This window comes from Rhinolophus sinicus, chromosome 17 (genome assembly GCF_057876585.1).
Source record: "Rhinolophus sinicus isolate RSI-liver-muscle chromosome 17, RSI-T2T, whole genome shotgun sequence".
NCBI lineage: Eukaryota > Metazoa > Chordata > Mammalia > Chiroptera > Rhinolophidae > Rhinolophus > Rhinolophus sinicus.
In genome coordinates, this window is record NC_142517.1 from 174,384,267 (window position 1) to 174,396,070 (window position 11,804).

At 37.7% G+C, this 11,804-nt stretch overlaps 2 protein-coding genes across 2 annotated transcripts; both read left to right on the forward strand.

The window, feature by feature from the left end:
• The first annotated feature begins 9 nt into the window (after positions 1–9).
• ASDURF (ASNSD1 upstream open reading frame) lies at positions 10–4,729 on the forward strand. Its single transcript, XM_019740761.3, has 4 exons — positions 10–225; positions 2,002–2,055; positions 3,313–3,388; positions 4,011–4,729. The coding sequence occupies exons 1-4, from the start codon at positions 130–132 to the stop codon at positions 4,079–4,081; spliced, it is 297 nt and encodes a 98-aa protein (XP_019596320.2). The 5' UTR covers positions 10–129; the 3' UTR covers positions 4,082–4,729.
• Positions 4,103–8,520, forward strand: ASNSD1 (asparagine synthetase domain containing 1). Its single transcript, XM_074339137.2, has 3 exons — positions 4,103–5,575; positions 5,873–6,054; positions 8,158–8,520. The coding sequence occupies exons 1-3, from the start codon at positions 4,103–4,105 to the stop codon at positions 8,441–8,443; spliced, it is 1,941 nt and encodes a 646-aa protein (XP_074195238.2). The 3' UTR covers positions 8,444–8,520.
• Positions 8,521–11,804: the final 3,284 nt, after the last annotated feature.

The window sequence follows — 11,804 nt, forward strand, 5'->3', positions numbered from 1 at the left end:
ATTGATAGGCCTCATGGGAAAGGGGAAAGTGAGGAGGTGGAGCCTTGGGGTGATGAACGTGCTGAGTCGCGGGGCTTGGAGGCTACTGAGGCGCTAGCCGGGCTGCGCATCCTGCGTATTTTTCGCTCGATGGAGATGCCCTTCCGGGAGACACGCCCAGAAAACGGAGCCGGGCTGGTCCCGGCGGACAACTCGGCCCCTCACAAAGAGGATCTTAGCTCCAAGGTGAGTGTGGGACGAGGCGAGAAGGCCCACAGGCTCGGGACCGGGTGCCGCTGGGCCTCAGAATGCCCACCGCAGCAGCATGGCCCGGCCTCGGCTTTGCCCACCTCGGCTCCGCTCTTTTTATTCTTAGCTCTGGACAGTTACAGTTAAGGGAGATCCTGAAACTTGCCCCGAAATTAGACCCAGTTGGGTCAGTGGGACGGAGATTTAGTTGGGGTTAAATTTTTAGAAATACTGCCCAACCCAGATCCGCTGCCGATATTCTCCATCTCAGAAAGTGTCACCGCCATCCATTCAGTTTTCCACCATCCGTTCAGTTGTCCACCATCCATTCATTTGTCCACCAACCATTAAGACTGCCACTAAGTTGGGAATCGTCCTTGACGTCCTATTCGTTCTGCTTCTGAAGCTCATTTCACATATGTCCCTTTATCACCGTGTACACTCTTAACCATCCTAAATCAGCCACCTTCATCTATTTACCATCGGAAACCCTGCAAAGACTTCCAAACTGGCCTTTTCTCGTCCATCGTTACCTTCTTCCAATCTATTCTCCACGTTAGCCAGAGCAACAGTCGATCCTAAAACCGCGTCTTAATTGTCATTCCTCCAGCCTCCAAAAAGGGGGAACGAAGCCAGTATAATGTAAATCTTAACTGCCATTAAAAGACAAAACATTTAAAAATATGTTGGAGATGGGGATGGTTATAGCCTTTGAGATACAGATGTCCTCTATTCTTTGGTTCAAACCCAAACTAACATTGACATCTTGGCAAGTCTCTAATCCCTCTGTATCACAGTTTCCTTGTTTGAAGTAAAGAGAAAAATGACCTGCCATTCCTAAAATGAATGGGAAAGCATTGTTCAAACCTAAGTTTCAAGGAGGTTGTGCATGGTCTTCCAGTTTAACTCAGTCTAGTCAGTTACTGCACTGACTTAGCTGGAAAGACAGAGGGGTACACACTCGTGGTGGGTGAATTTTCAAACCACACGTAGTCCACTCACTGCCATAGCAAGCCACTTACACTGATATGACAGATCCCTGAAGTGTGTGAGGCAGGACAGATTATAAAACCTGATTTTAGAGATACTAGTGATACTATGTGATCAGTCATGTTCAGAAAATAACCACCATTACTGAAAAGAGTTAGAAATTCAGTTTCCACTTAGTTGAGTCCTTTCCTACTTACAAAAAGTGAGGCCTCCTTCAGCAGTGCCAGCACTGTTGCCAGTCTTTGGCATACAAAGACTAATGAAGAAAGATGGAAGGTGATAGGTCTTACTGCAGGTACAGCATTTAGTACACGTGCTTGGGCTGCACCATGTAGAACACAAATCATGAAAAGTGTTGGTATTTGGTGGGGAGGGGGAAGTAGCCCACCCCTCATTCCATTTGCTATTTATTATTGAAATAAGCTAAAACATAAAAGAAATCATTGAAAAACTGGTGCATAGTGTCTGTTTCAAGTAAAAGATAAAAACCTTGATTGTTAACGATGGCCCTTGCATGAATGCTGGTTACCAACACCAAACCCTCTGTTTGGATTCAGTGGGTTGTCTGACACTTGGCAAGTTTAATTGCTGTTTCGTCCCTCAGCCTTTCCACACCTGTACCCTCGCACAGACTGCTGCTGAAAAGAATCTGTGTTCACAGACTGCCCATTTGGACAATCAGTACATTATAGCCCCTTATCCCATCTCTACTTTTTTTTAATGGGCCCTCATTGAGCGTACTTCGAGAACCTCTGATTTAAGAAGTTTTCTTTATTTCAATAGATTAAAGAACAAAAAATTGTTGTGGATGAACTTTCTAACCTGAAGAAACACAGGGTAAGTTATTAGAGTGATTCTGAATAGTATATGGGAGGGTTTGATTCTATCTTATTAACTGTATACTAAAGTTGTAAGAATTTTATATATGATTTGTAAGAGTTCATCATCTTTTTAAACTGCAAAAGTGAAAAGTATCCAAGATTATGTAAAATCACATATAGATATCTGTTGATAATCATATCTATAAACATACAGATAATCATAGTTGATATTATATTTTTTCCCATCATAAAATTCTTACTACCTTTGAACCAAGTGATACTAATGGTACTATGGTATCTTGGAGCTGTATTCACTAATGATATTTATTTTGTACTTGAATTTGATATTTTCTTTAGAAATAAATGGACTTTAAATATATTGAGGAGAGAGGGAACTATTCCTTTAGGTGAAAGTGGATAATAGTTGAAAAATAAAAAGGATAAATTACTTCTCCTATCCCTCAAATTTTTTTATACAAATCTTCCAAATGTTTAACGTAGTTATTTAATGCATCCATAAACAAGCAAGTTTCTGCTTCATCTGTAGTTTTACTGTCAAAAATTACATTTTAAAGTTCAGAAGAAATGATTTTGTGCTCTTTAAAGCATATTAAAGATTATTTGATAACTGACAGGTTAAACATTTCTGATGTTGTCACTTGTGTAATATTAGAGGTTAAAGCACAATTGATACAGACTTTCTAGAGAACAAATTGGCAGACTATATCAAAACCTTAAAGGCATATAACACTTTGACCCCACAGTTCCATTTATAGGAATTGATATTTAGGAAATAATCATGGGAGTGCACAGAGATTTAGTTATAAAGACATTCATCACAACATTGATTTTTAATAGTGAAAAGTTGGTAACACCTTAAATATCTAAAACTTGAGGATCGACTAAATAAACTAATATGTTATACTTACCCAGTAATGTATACTTACCCAAAAATAACTTATTAATAAGAAAAAAGTATTCTCACTGTATTGTTTATAGGTAAAAGCAAATTATATAGTGTATAGCAAAGATTTGAAGGAGGATTACTCTATAATTTTTGTAAATTATAAATGTGTAGGAGGCTTTTTTGTTAAAGAAATATGGTATTATGGTACAGAAAAAAGAGTTTTACCTCAATGACAATGGTAGCAATTTCTGGATGTCAGGATAATGGGTAACTTTTGTTTATCTGTGTGCTAAGGTAGGGTTCAGAGGTTTGACATTGTTGCTTTTTAGATCAAATCATAATGTTAGTCTAAATTATGTTTTTCAGAAAGTATATAGACAACAACAGAACAGCAACATATTCTTTCTTGCAGACCGAACAGAAATGCTTTCTGAAAGCAAAAGTAAGTTTTTTGTGTGTATTATATGGAAATGCACAGAAAGTCTTTTGTAGGCTTTCTGTAGAAATTCATGATGGTACCTAAATTATATTATACTATCTATATCTAAATGTTTAAATATATAGCTAAAGATCAGGTGGTGGTATACCTGTTAATAACATTAATGTAGTGGTTTTCTTCAAGTTAACCTTCCAAAGATGAGTCTATGGTAAAAATAAAATAAAAAATATGTAAGATGTGTTAGAAAGCAATAATTATTAATGTGTGCTTTGGAGTTTTAGATAGATCCCAGCATGAAAAACTATTCTACCACTTTCACTCTTTGTGACTTTGAGTGAATTACTTGGATCCTACAAAATCCTGTGGGATTTAAATAAAGATGGTACATATCAAGTGCATAGCCCAGGGCCTGGGCTAAAATAAACATTTAATAAACAGAAACTGTTTTCCTAAAAGATAAACAGTCATCAATAGAAGCCTGTTGTAAATTATTATTTTCACTAACATAGTGCATTATACTCAAATGGTTTGATCTTGGTAAATAGCTGATGTTACCCTGTGAATTACTAGGTAAAGGTCCAGGAATTTTATTTTACTTAATAGTTCTTCTCCCCTCCCTCCACAGATATATTGGATGAGCTGAAAAAAGAATACCAAGAAATAGAAAACTCAGAGAAGAACAAAACCAAGAAATAGTCAACTTGACTTCACATAACAATGTGTGGCATTTGTTGTTCTGTAAGCTTTTCCATTGAACATTTTAGCAAAGATTTGAAGGAGGATTTACTCTATAATCTTAAACGACGGGGACCACATAGTAGCAAACAGTTGTTAAGGGCTAATGAAGACTACCAGTGTTTATTTTCTGGTCATGTGCTTCACTTAAGAGGAGTTTTGACTGCTCAGCCTCTGGAAGATAAGAGAGGCAATGTGTTTCTGTGGAATGGAGAAGTCTTCAGTGGAATAAAGGTTGAAGCCGAAGAGAATGATACTCAAATAATGTTTAATTATCTTTCCTCTTGTCAGAATGACTCTGATATTTTGTCACTCTTCTCAGAAGTCCAAGGTCCTTGGTCTTTTATATATTATCAAGCATCTAATCATCATTTGTGGTTTGGTAGGGATTTTTTTGGTCGCCGTAGCTTGCTTTGGCATTTTAGTAATTTGGGCAAGAGTTTCTGCCTCTCTTCAGTTGGTGCCCAAATGTCTGAAGTGGCCGATCAGTGGCAAGAAGTTCCAGCATCTGGAATTTTTAAAATCGATCTCAAATCTACTTCCATTTCTAAATCTGTAGTTTTAAAATTGTATCCTTGGAAACGTATTTCTAAGGAGAATGTTATCAAAGAATGTGTTAATAATAGCCTGACCCAAATTTCAGCAAACTTGCCAACATTTGTATCGGTAGTAGCAAATGAAGCCAAACTGTATCTCAAAGAACCTGTTGTTCCTTTAAATATGATGTTGCCGCAAGTTTCATTTGCTACTCATTGCAGTAACATTTCCAGCATGCCTCCTACAAGACAGACACTTCAGGGTTTTCTTGCTGATGGAAACATGAAGGAAAGAGTTCGCCAGTTCATTGATGTCCTGAGTATTGCGGTCAAGAGACGAGTCTTATGTTTACCGAGGGATGAAAACCTGACCCCAAGTGAAGATGTGAAAACTTGTGATAGGAAAGCAAATGTTGCAATCCTGTTTTCTGGGGGTATTGATTCCATGGTTATTGCAACCCTTGCTGACCATCATATTCCTTTAGATGAACCAATCGATCTTCTTAATGTGGCTTTCATGACTAAAGAAAAGACCATCCCAGCTAGTTTTAACAAAAAAAGGAGAAAACAGAAAACTTGTGAAATTTTAGTGGATTCTTTGGAGGAATCCTCTAAAAATGCTGCTGCTGCTGCTGCTGATGGCCCTGATAAACAATTCAGTGTGCCAGACCGAATCACAGGAAGAGCTGGACTAAAGGAACTGCAAGCTGCTAACCCTTTCCGGATTTGGAATTTTGTTGAAATTAATGTTTCTCTTGAAGAACTGCAAAAATTAAGAAGGACTCAAATATGTCACTTAGTTCAGCCCTTGGAGACAGTGTTGGATGATAGCATTGGCTGTGCAGTATGGTTTGCTTCTAGAGGAATTGGTCAGTTAGTGACCCAGGATGAAGTGAAGTCATATCAGAGCAATGCAAAGGTACGGCGTGGTATTTCTGCCCTGAAGAATTTCTGAGACCTAAGTGTGACCCTTTACAGCTTTTAGCATTTAGGTTGCAAGAATACAGCATATTTTAGTTGCATTTAAACTACAACACAATGTATATGCCTTTTTGAAAATTGGACCTATTTCACTGTTTTATGACTTTGCCTTGTGGTTTTTCTCTGAAAGTACTATCTTTGAGATTATAGTTTTTAAGCTTTGCTTTTATCTTAGTTGTTTTCCTCACTGTCTGTAGATAATATTTTTTATGTGGATTTCTTTAAACCTTTCTAGGTAGTTCTTACTGGAATTGGTGCAGATGAGCAACTTGCAGGTTATTCTCGTCATCGTGTCTGCTTCCAGACACACGGGCTGGAAGGATTGAATAAGGAAATTGAGATGGAACTGGGTCGAATTTCTTCTAGAAATCTTGGTCGTGATGACAGAGTTGTTGGTGATCATGGAAAAGAAGCAAGGTAACTAATTCTCTATTTGAGTGCTGTTGGATAATTTTGTAAAACCAATAGACTGTAAAAGGAGATTTTTAGGTTCCCTTTTTCTTTGCAGACTGTTCAAATGAATAACAGTGGCAACAATAATATCTTGGCTTTATAATAACAAACACAGACCAGCAGCAGCAAAGCTGGGAGGAGCCTGAGAAGAAGTTGTTTTCCAGAACTCATTCTCCAACAATGTCTTTTCAGTAATTTTTAAAGATGATAAAATAACATGATTGCTTTTAAGATTACAAAGAAAAGGACTGTAAAACTGAGGTAGTGAAATACTGAGAGAAGGTATCTAAAGGGTTTGGTTTTGTTTTAAATGTTTGCTTTCCTTCCAGTAAGGGCACAGGCCCTACTCCCAAGCTCTCTCCTCCAATGTTGTAGAACCTGGCTTTGTTGCTAGACGTTTCTGTATGGATAGAGCCATACTGATTTAAATGGTGCTTCCAGTACTGGGTTCCCCTCTGTTATATGTGATTTTGAACATAATTTAGTCGTATGTTGCAGGCCTAAAACCTTCAAAGAGATCATTCTTTTTCAATGTGGAGGTTTATTTTTACCTACAACATATTTCTAATGGTAGTAAACAAGTGCTTGAATACAACTTTTTAAAGCGCTGAGGATAAAGGAAGATGTATCAATTTAGTTATAAAAAGCAGAAATTTGTTCAACTAGGTTCATTTTTTAAGTGGTAGCTTATTGCAAGGATCCAAGCATGCAAGAACAGGGAATCCAAGTAAGCCGTTGTGGGAATTGAAACATCATAATAACACCTACTCGGAAACTTCGCTGATTCTTGTCTCTGCATCAGTCTTTCCACTGAACTATGGTGGAAGGGTTGTCATTCTTATGTTGCCAGTTCTGACACATGTAAACTTTGACTACTATGTCATTCTATCATAATTTTCAAAATTTCATTATGAAGAGAAATAATGCCACAATACAAAGTCTTTAAAATGTTTTCCTTTTGAAGGATGTCTGTGTGTGTGTGTGTGTGTGTGTGTGTGTGTGTGTGTGTGTAGAAGAGAGAGAGATTGATTTTCAGTCCATTATTTTCAGCTAGATCAGAGAAAAGGAATTTATTTTATTTAGTAAAAGCAGTTAATTCTAAAGGTCCCATATGAAACCCTCAGGTAAAAATGCATGTCAAGAATGTTTAAAACACCTAATACAGAATTGTGATTTAACAAATACCATTATAGTGGTTAGATCTAAGTAATCAATTTATTATGTATTTTTACATACATATTAGCAGTAATCTATTGATTAAATTCTTATATTTAATTAATTTATAAATTCTTGTATTTTACAATTAATTCATTTTTATAAAATATTCCATATAATAAATGCCTTTACCCTTTCAATCTTTCTACTTGAGCTAGAATAAAATATAATGACATAAAAACACTAGTATAACTGCATTGTATTTTGAGGAATTAGAAGGAGGGAGAGTGTTAAAGTATTAAAAAGGAACAGAATTTTGTAGGAAATCAGGGAAGCCAAAAAAAACAGCAAGTCATTTTAAAAACCTAGTATTTTGTTCTGTTACACCAATTTGTTGCTATTTAAATGGTTTAAATGTAATTAAGTAATTTTGATACATAAAGTCTTACCATAAGTAAGTGTTTCACAAGTTCAGGATTGTAGAGCCCTTCAATATTGCTTTCACATCCCTAAAATTCAATTTATTTAGACATGATAAAGAGCAGATATAGACTGAACGATTGATTTAAGACCATGCTTCTTTTCAAGACATCCCCAAAAATATCTTGTGAAACTATTTGAAATTATTTCTTGAACCCATAGGCCTGATGTATTTATTTATTGGGGCAAAATTTATTTATTTTGTACCATAAATATGCATATTCAAATTAAGTGTTGTGAAATATTTTCTTAAGGTGATTAAATTTTAGCTGTAAAATTGTGCAAATAACCAGAATATTTTTAATTGAGAAAAATAACACCCTCAAAAATTAATTTTACTCTGTAAACTTTAACATATTGAATAAAATGCAAAAGAAATGATCATTAAATTGATTTCATTTTTTTTATAGTGTTTATATTTATTTATTTTAGATTTCCTTTCCTGGATGAAAATGTTGTCTCCTTTCTAAATTCCCTACCAATTTGGGAAAAGGCAAACTTGACTTTACCCCGTGGAATTGGTGAAAAACTAATTTTGCGTCTTGCAGCAATGGAACTTGGTCTTACAACCTCTGCTCTTCTGCCAAAACGGGCCATGCAGTTTGGATCCAGAATTGCAAAAATGGAAAAGAATAATGAAAAGGCATCTGATAAATGTGAAAGACTCCAAGTCATTTCCTTAGAAAACCTTTCTGTTGAAAAGGAGATTACAATGTAATATTTCACAACGTAATAACATTTACTGAATACTGATTCTATAAAAATAAAATACTCTGCTGCTTTATTGTTGTACAATGTAGTGGTTTCAAGGTTCATTAAGTGAATTTTTACTTAATTGTGCAGCTTAATATAGCCAATTTAGTCAAATGGACAGTCTACAGAAAGATTATTGAAAGAAAGTCGTGGATTTTTAAACTGTGATATTAACATTGTTTTGAGCTGTTACATGGTAATGTCCTGCTAGCAACGCTAAAAGAAGGCAGCTTTTACTCTTTCACGGTAACTACATCCAGAATTAACTCCATTTGTTGTTGCCAGAGGCATGTTTTCAGATGGCACTGTTTGACAGTGGAGAGAACTAAGGTTTAGAGAAGTTAGACAGTTTGCTTGAGGTTCACACTCCTGAGCAATACTTGGTACTTCTGTCTCTTTAAGGCGACTCATTTTCCCACTCTGGGGACTTTTGAAGATTATTATAAACATTCTCTTCTCCCACAAATCTCTAACCTTCCTCTCTTTGCCCCTTTCTCAGCTCATGACCTGGGTTTTTCACCGAGAGAACAAACTCATCAGGCCAAGAATTGCCTCCACTCTCCAGCACCAGAACTTTTAATTTACCTGTAGGTACACCCATCCTTTCCTCCTGTCTTGCCATTAGAAAGGGAAATGTGTCCAGCTACCCATGAGAAGGTGGTGCCTCTCCCTGCTCTCTGTATCTCAACCCTTCCTGCCTTTCAGCAACCTTGTACTCGTTTCTCTAGTATCTTTTCTGTAGGATCCTTCCTATCATCATTTAAAATATTCTATCTATATCAATTTAAAATGTACATCGCTGGTCCTACATCTTCTACTTACTCTCTCTTGCTTCCCATCCACATCTACCCTCCCACTTTTCACCTACTCACTTAGCTCCACTCAATCTGACATCCACCCACATTATTCAGTAGTGACCATCATAGCAGGGTCATTGGGATCTAACCACAATTAAGGCTGATACCCTTTCTGGATCTGGACATACTTTGATTCTTTTAATCATAGTGGAAAAGAAATTTTAGGACACACGTACTAACAAACAGAGCCTGGCAAAGACTTGCACATGCCCTGAATTTATTTCCTGGTAAATGCAATGTTAAAACCAGATTTAGACATTACCTGAATATTACCAGATTTAGACATTACCATTTCTCTACCTGAAGGCAGACAACTTAAAGTGTCTGTGTGGTCGTAAGCACTAATTTGACATTGCTCAATATGGGGTTAGACAAACTAAGAGGTTTACCCAGCAGCCTAGAGTTGAATATAATATAATAACAACATGATTAAATACTAACTACAGTATAACTCTAGTTTATATAGTGCTATGTGCCAGGCATTATTCTATGACCTTTACATGTATTCATTTGATCAGTTGAACCTCTGTAGGGAATCTCTAGGTCACCTGCTCCAGCAGGATACTCTGCATGTTTGCTTTCTTTCTTGTTGGTTTTTGTTTTGTTTTGATTTGTTTTGTTTAGTCTTAAGAAGGCCTGATTGGTTATAGCCTTCTTGCTACTTAATCTCAAATTCTGGGATGAAGTTCTATGTTAATCCTTAAAGGAATAATCTTTCCCAAGATTTGAAACACTTAGAACAAACCATCTGGATACCTAAACAAAACTTTTAGGTAGAGGAATTTACATATATTGTTCATACTTCTTCAGTGCAAAACATACAAATCTCTTAAAGAAGGCAGTGACTTTTTGACATACCTAGCCATAGAACAGCAATGATAAATTTACTAATATTTACTATCTCTATAGCAGCTGTTAAAAAGAAACAACAGACCCAAAATGGAGTCACTTTTGCTAAGCCCCACCAAGACTTACTACCTAACTTCAATGCAGTTTCAGTCTCTCCCAGGAGTGGAATTTTAAACCAATCTGGAATGTCCTGGTCAGCACCAATAAGAAAATCTGCCTGTTAAGACCCCCTGCCTTCCCCTAAGATAAGGCGCCCTTGCTAAAATAATCCACTCAAACCTTAGCCCACCTCTTTCTCCCTATAAAAACTTATTTTCTACAACTTCTCAGAACTCTCTTCTATTTGCTGGATGAATTGCTCAGTAAAGCCAATTAGGTCTTTAAATTTATCCATGGAAGTTTTGGTCAACACAGAATGATGACATGGATGGAGTAAGAAATTCTGCCTCCGGCACCAAAACGCTCCATGTTGCTAAATTCAGTGGAAGTTTCAGTTCTCTTTGACCAAGCAGCAGAATCCTGTGAAGTTGATCATTCCCTTATTCATGAAACACTTCTTGGCTTCTGTGACCAATCTGGGCTCTGCCTTCCTGACAGCTGACTCTTTGTCTTCTTTGCTGACTCCACCTGATCTTTAAATATTAAATTCCAGGTCTCTATCCTGGGTTTTCAGTTCTTCTCTATTCTCTCCCTCTTGGTGATTTCAGCCACTTCCCTAGCTTCACATACCCTAAGCTTGCCAAACTGTACATGTTTAACCCAATCTGCCGTTCTTAGCCCGGACCTGTGTAAGACATGTCTGACATCTCTACTTGGTTCTCTACCAGGCACATCACATCAGTTATGTCCACAACTGAACTCTTAATCTTGCCCTGATCCCATTGCTCCTGACAGAAATTTAAGTGTCACCTAGATAACACTGCACTCTCATTCAATCTGTTACCAATACCAACAGGCCACCTCGTTATTTTTCAAATCCATCCACCAGTCCCCCATTTCCACTGTCCCGACTCTGGCCTGTGTCTATCCTCTACTGCCACCAACCTAATTATTAGACACTTTTAGAATAAAGTTCAAAATTAGAATAAAGTTCAAAATCATTAACTCAGTAGCCTGCCTGATCTGCCCCTCGCCTATGGCTGCAGCCTAAGTTTGGGCCCACCTCTCCTGTTCTCTGCAAGGTTTTGTTTAGTTTCTCAAAAGTTTCAACTGTTGTCTCAACTCAGTCTGCCCGAGCGAGAGACCCTGCTCGCTGCGCCATTTGTCATGCCTGGCGGCCTGTGGGGCCCTCTGGTCCCGCTCCCCACATAAGAACACAGGATATGGTGAGGCCAAAAAGGAACACCCACGGGAGCCATAGATAGGGGAGTCATACCACTATATTCTCTGGGTGGGTGGGGGAGTGAGGGGGGGGGGCGCAGTAATAGCCACACAATCCGCAATCAGCAGTCCACCATTCACTTCTCTGCCTGTCAACCAACCAACCAATCAACGCAAACCGGTTATAGCTGATGGCCAACCAATCACAGTTGACAGTCATTCACTAGCCTGGCCAGCACCTCCCCAGCAAGGCTGAGAGCCTAGAAACTGCTCTCTGGGGACTGTCCCCACAAGTTCTTC

Excerpts from the sequence above, each read along its gene's own strand:
- ASDURF (XM_019740761.3), top strand. The coding sequence starts at position 130 with ATGGAGATGCCCTTCCGGGAGACACGCCCAGAAAACGGAGCCGGGCTG. Across the intron at positions 226-2,001 it reads AAGAGGATCTTAGCTCCAAG|ATTAAAGAACAAAAAATTGT; the intron begins GTGAGTGTGGGA and ends TTATTTCAATAG. Across the intron at positions 3,389-4,010 it reads AATGCTTTCTGAAAGCAAAA|ATATATTGGATGAGCTGAAA; the intron begins GTAAGTTTTTTG and ends CTCCCTCCACAG.
- ASNSD1 (XM_074339137.2), top strand. The coding sequence starts at position 4,103 with ATGTGTGGCATTTGTTGTTCTGTAAGCTTTTCCATTGAACATTTTAGC. Across the intron at positions 5,576-5,872 it reads CATATCAGAGCAATGCAAAG|GTAGTTCTTACTGGAATTGG; the intron begins GTACGGCGTGGT and ends AAACCTTTCTAG. Across the intron at positions 6,055-8,157 it reads GATCATGGAAAAGAAGCAAG|ATTTCCTTTCCTGGATGAAA; the intron begins GTAACTAATTCT and ends TATTTATTTTAG.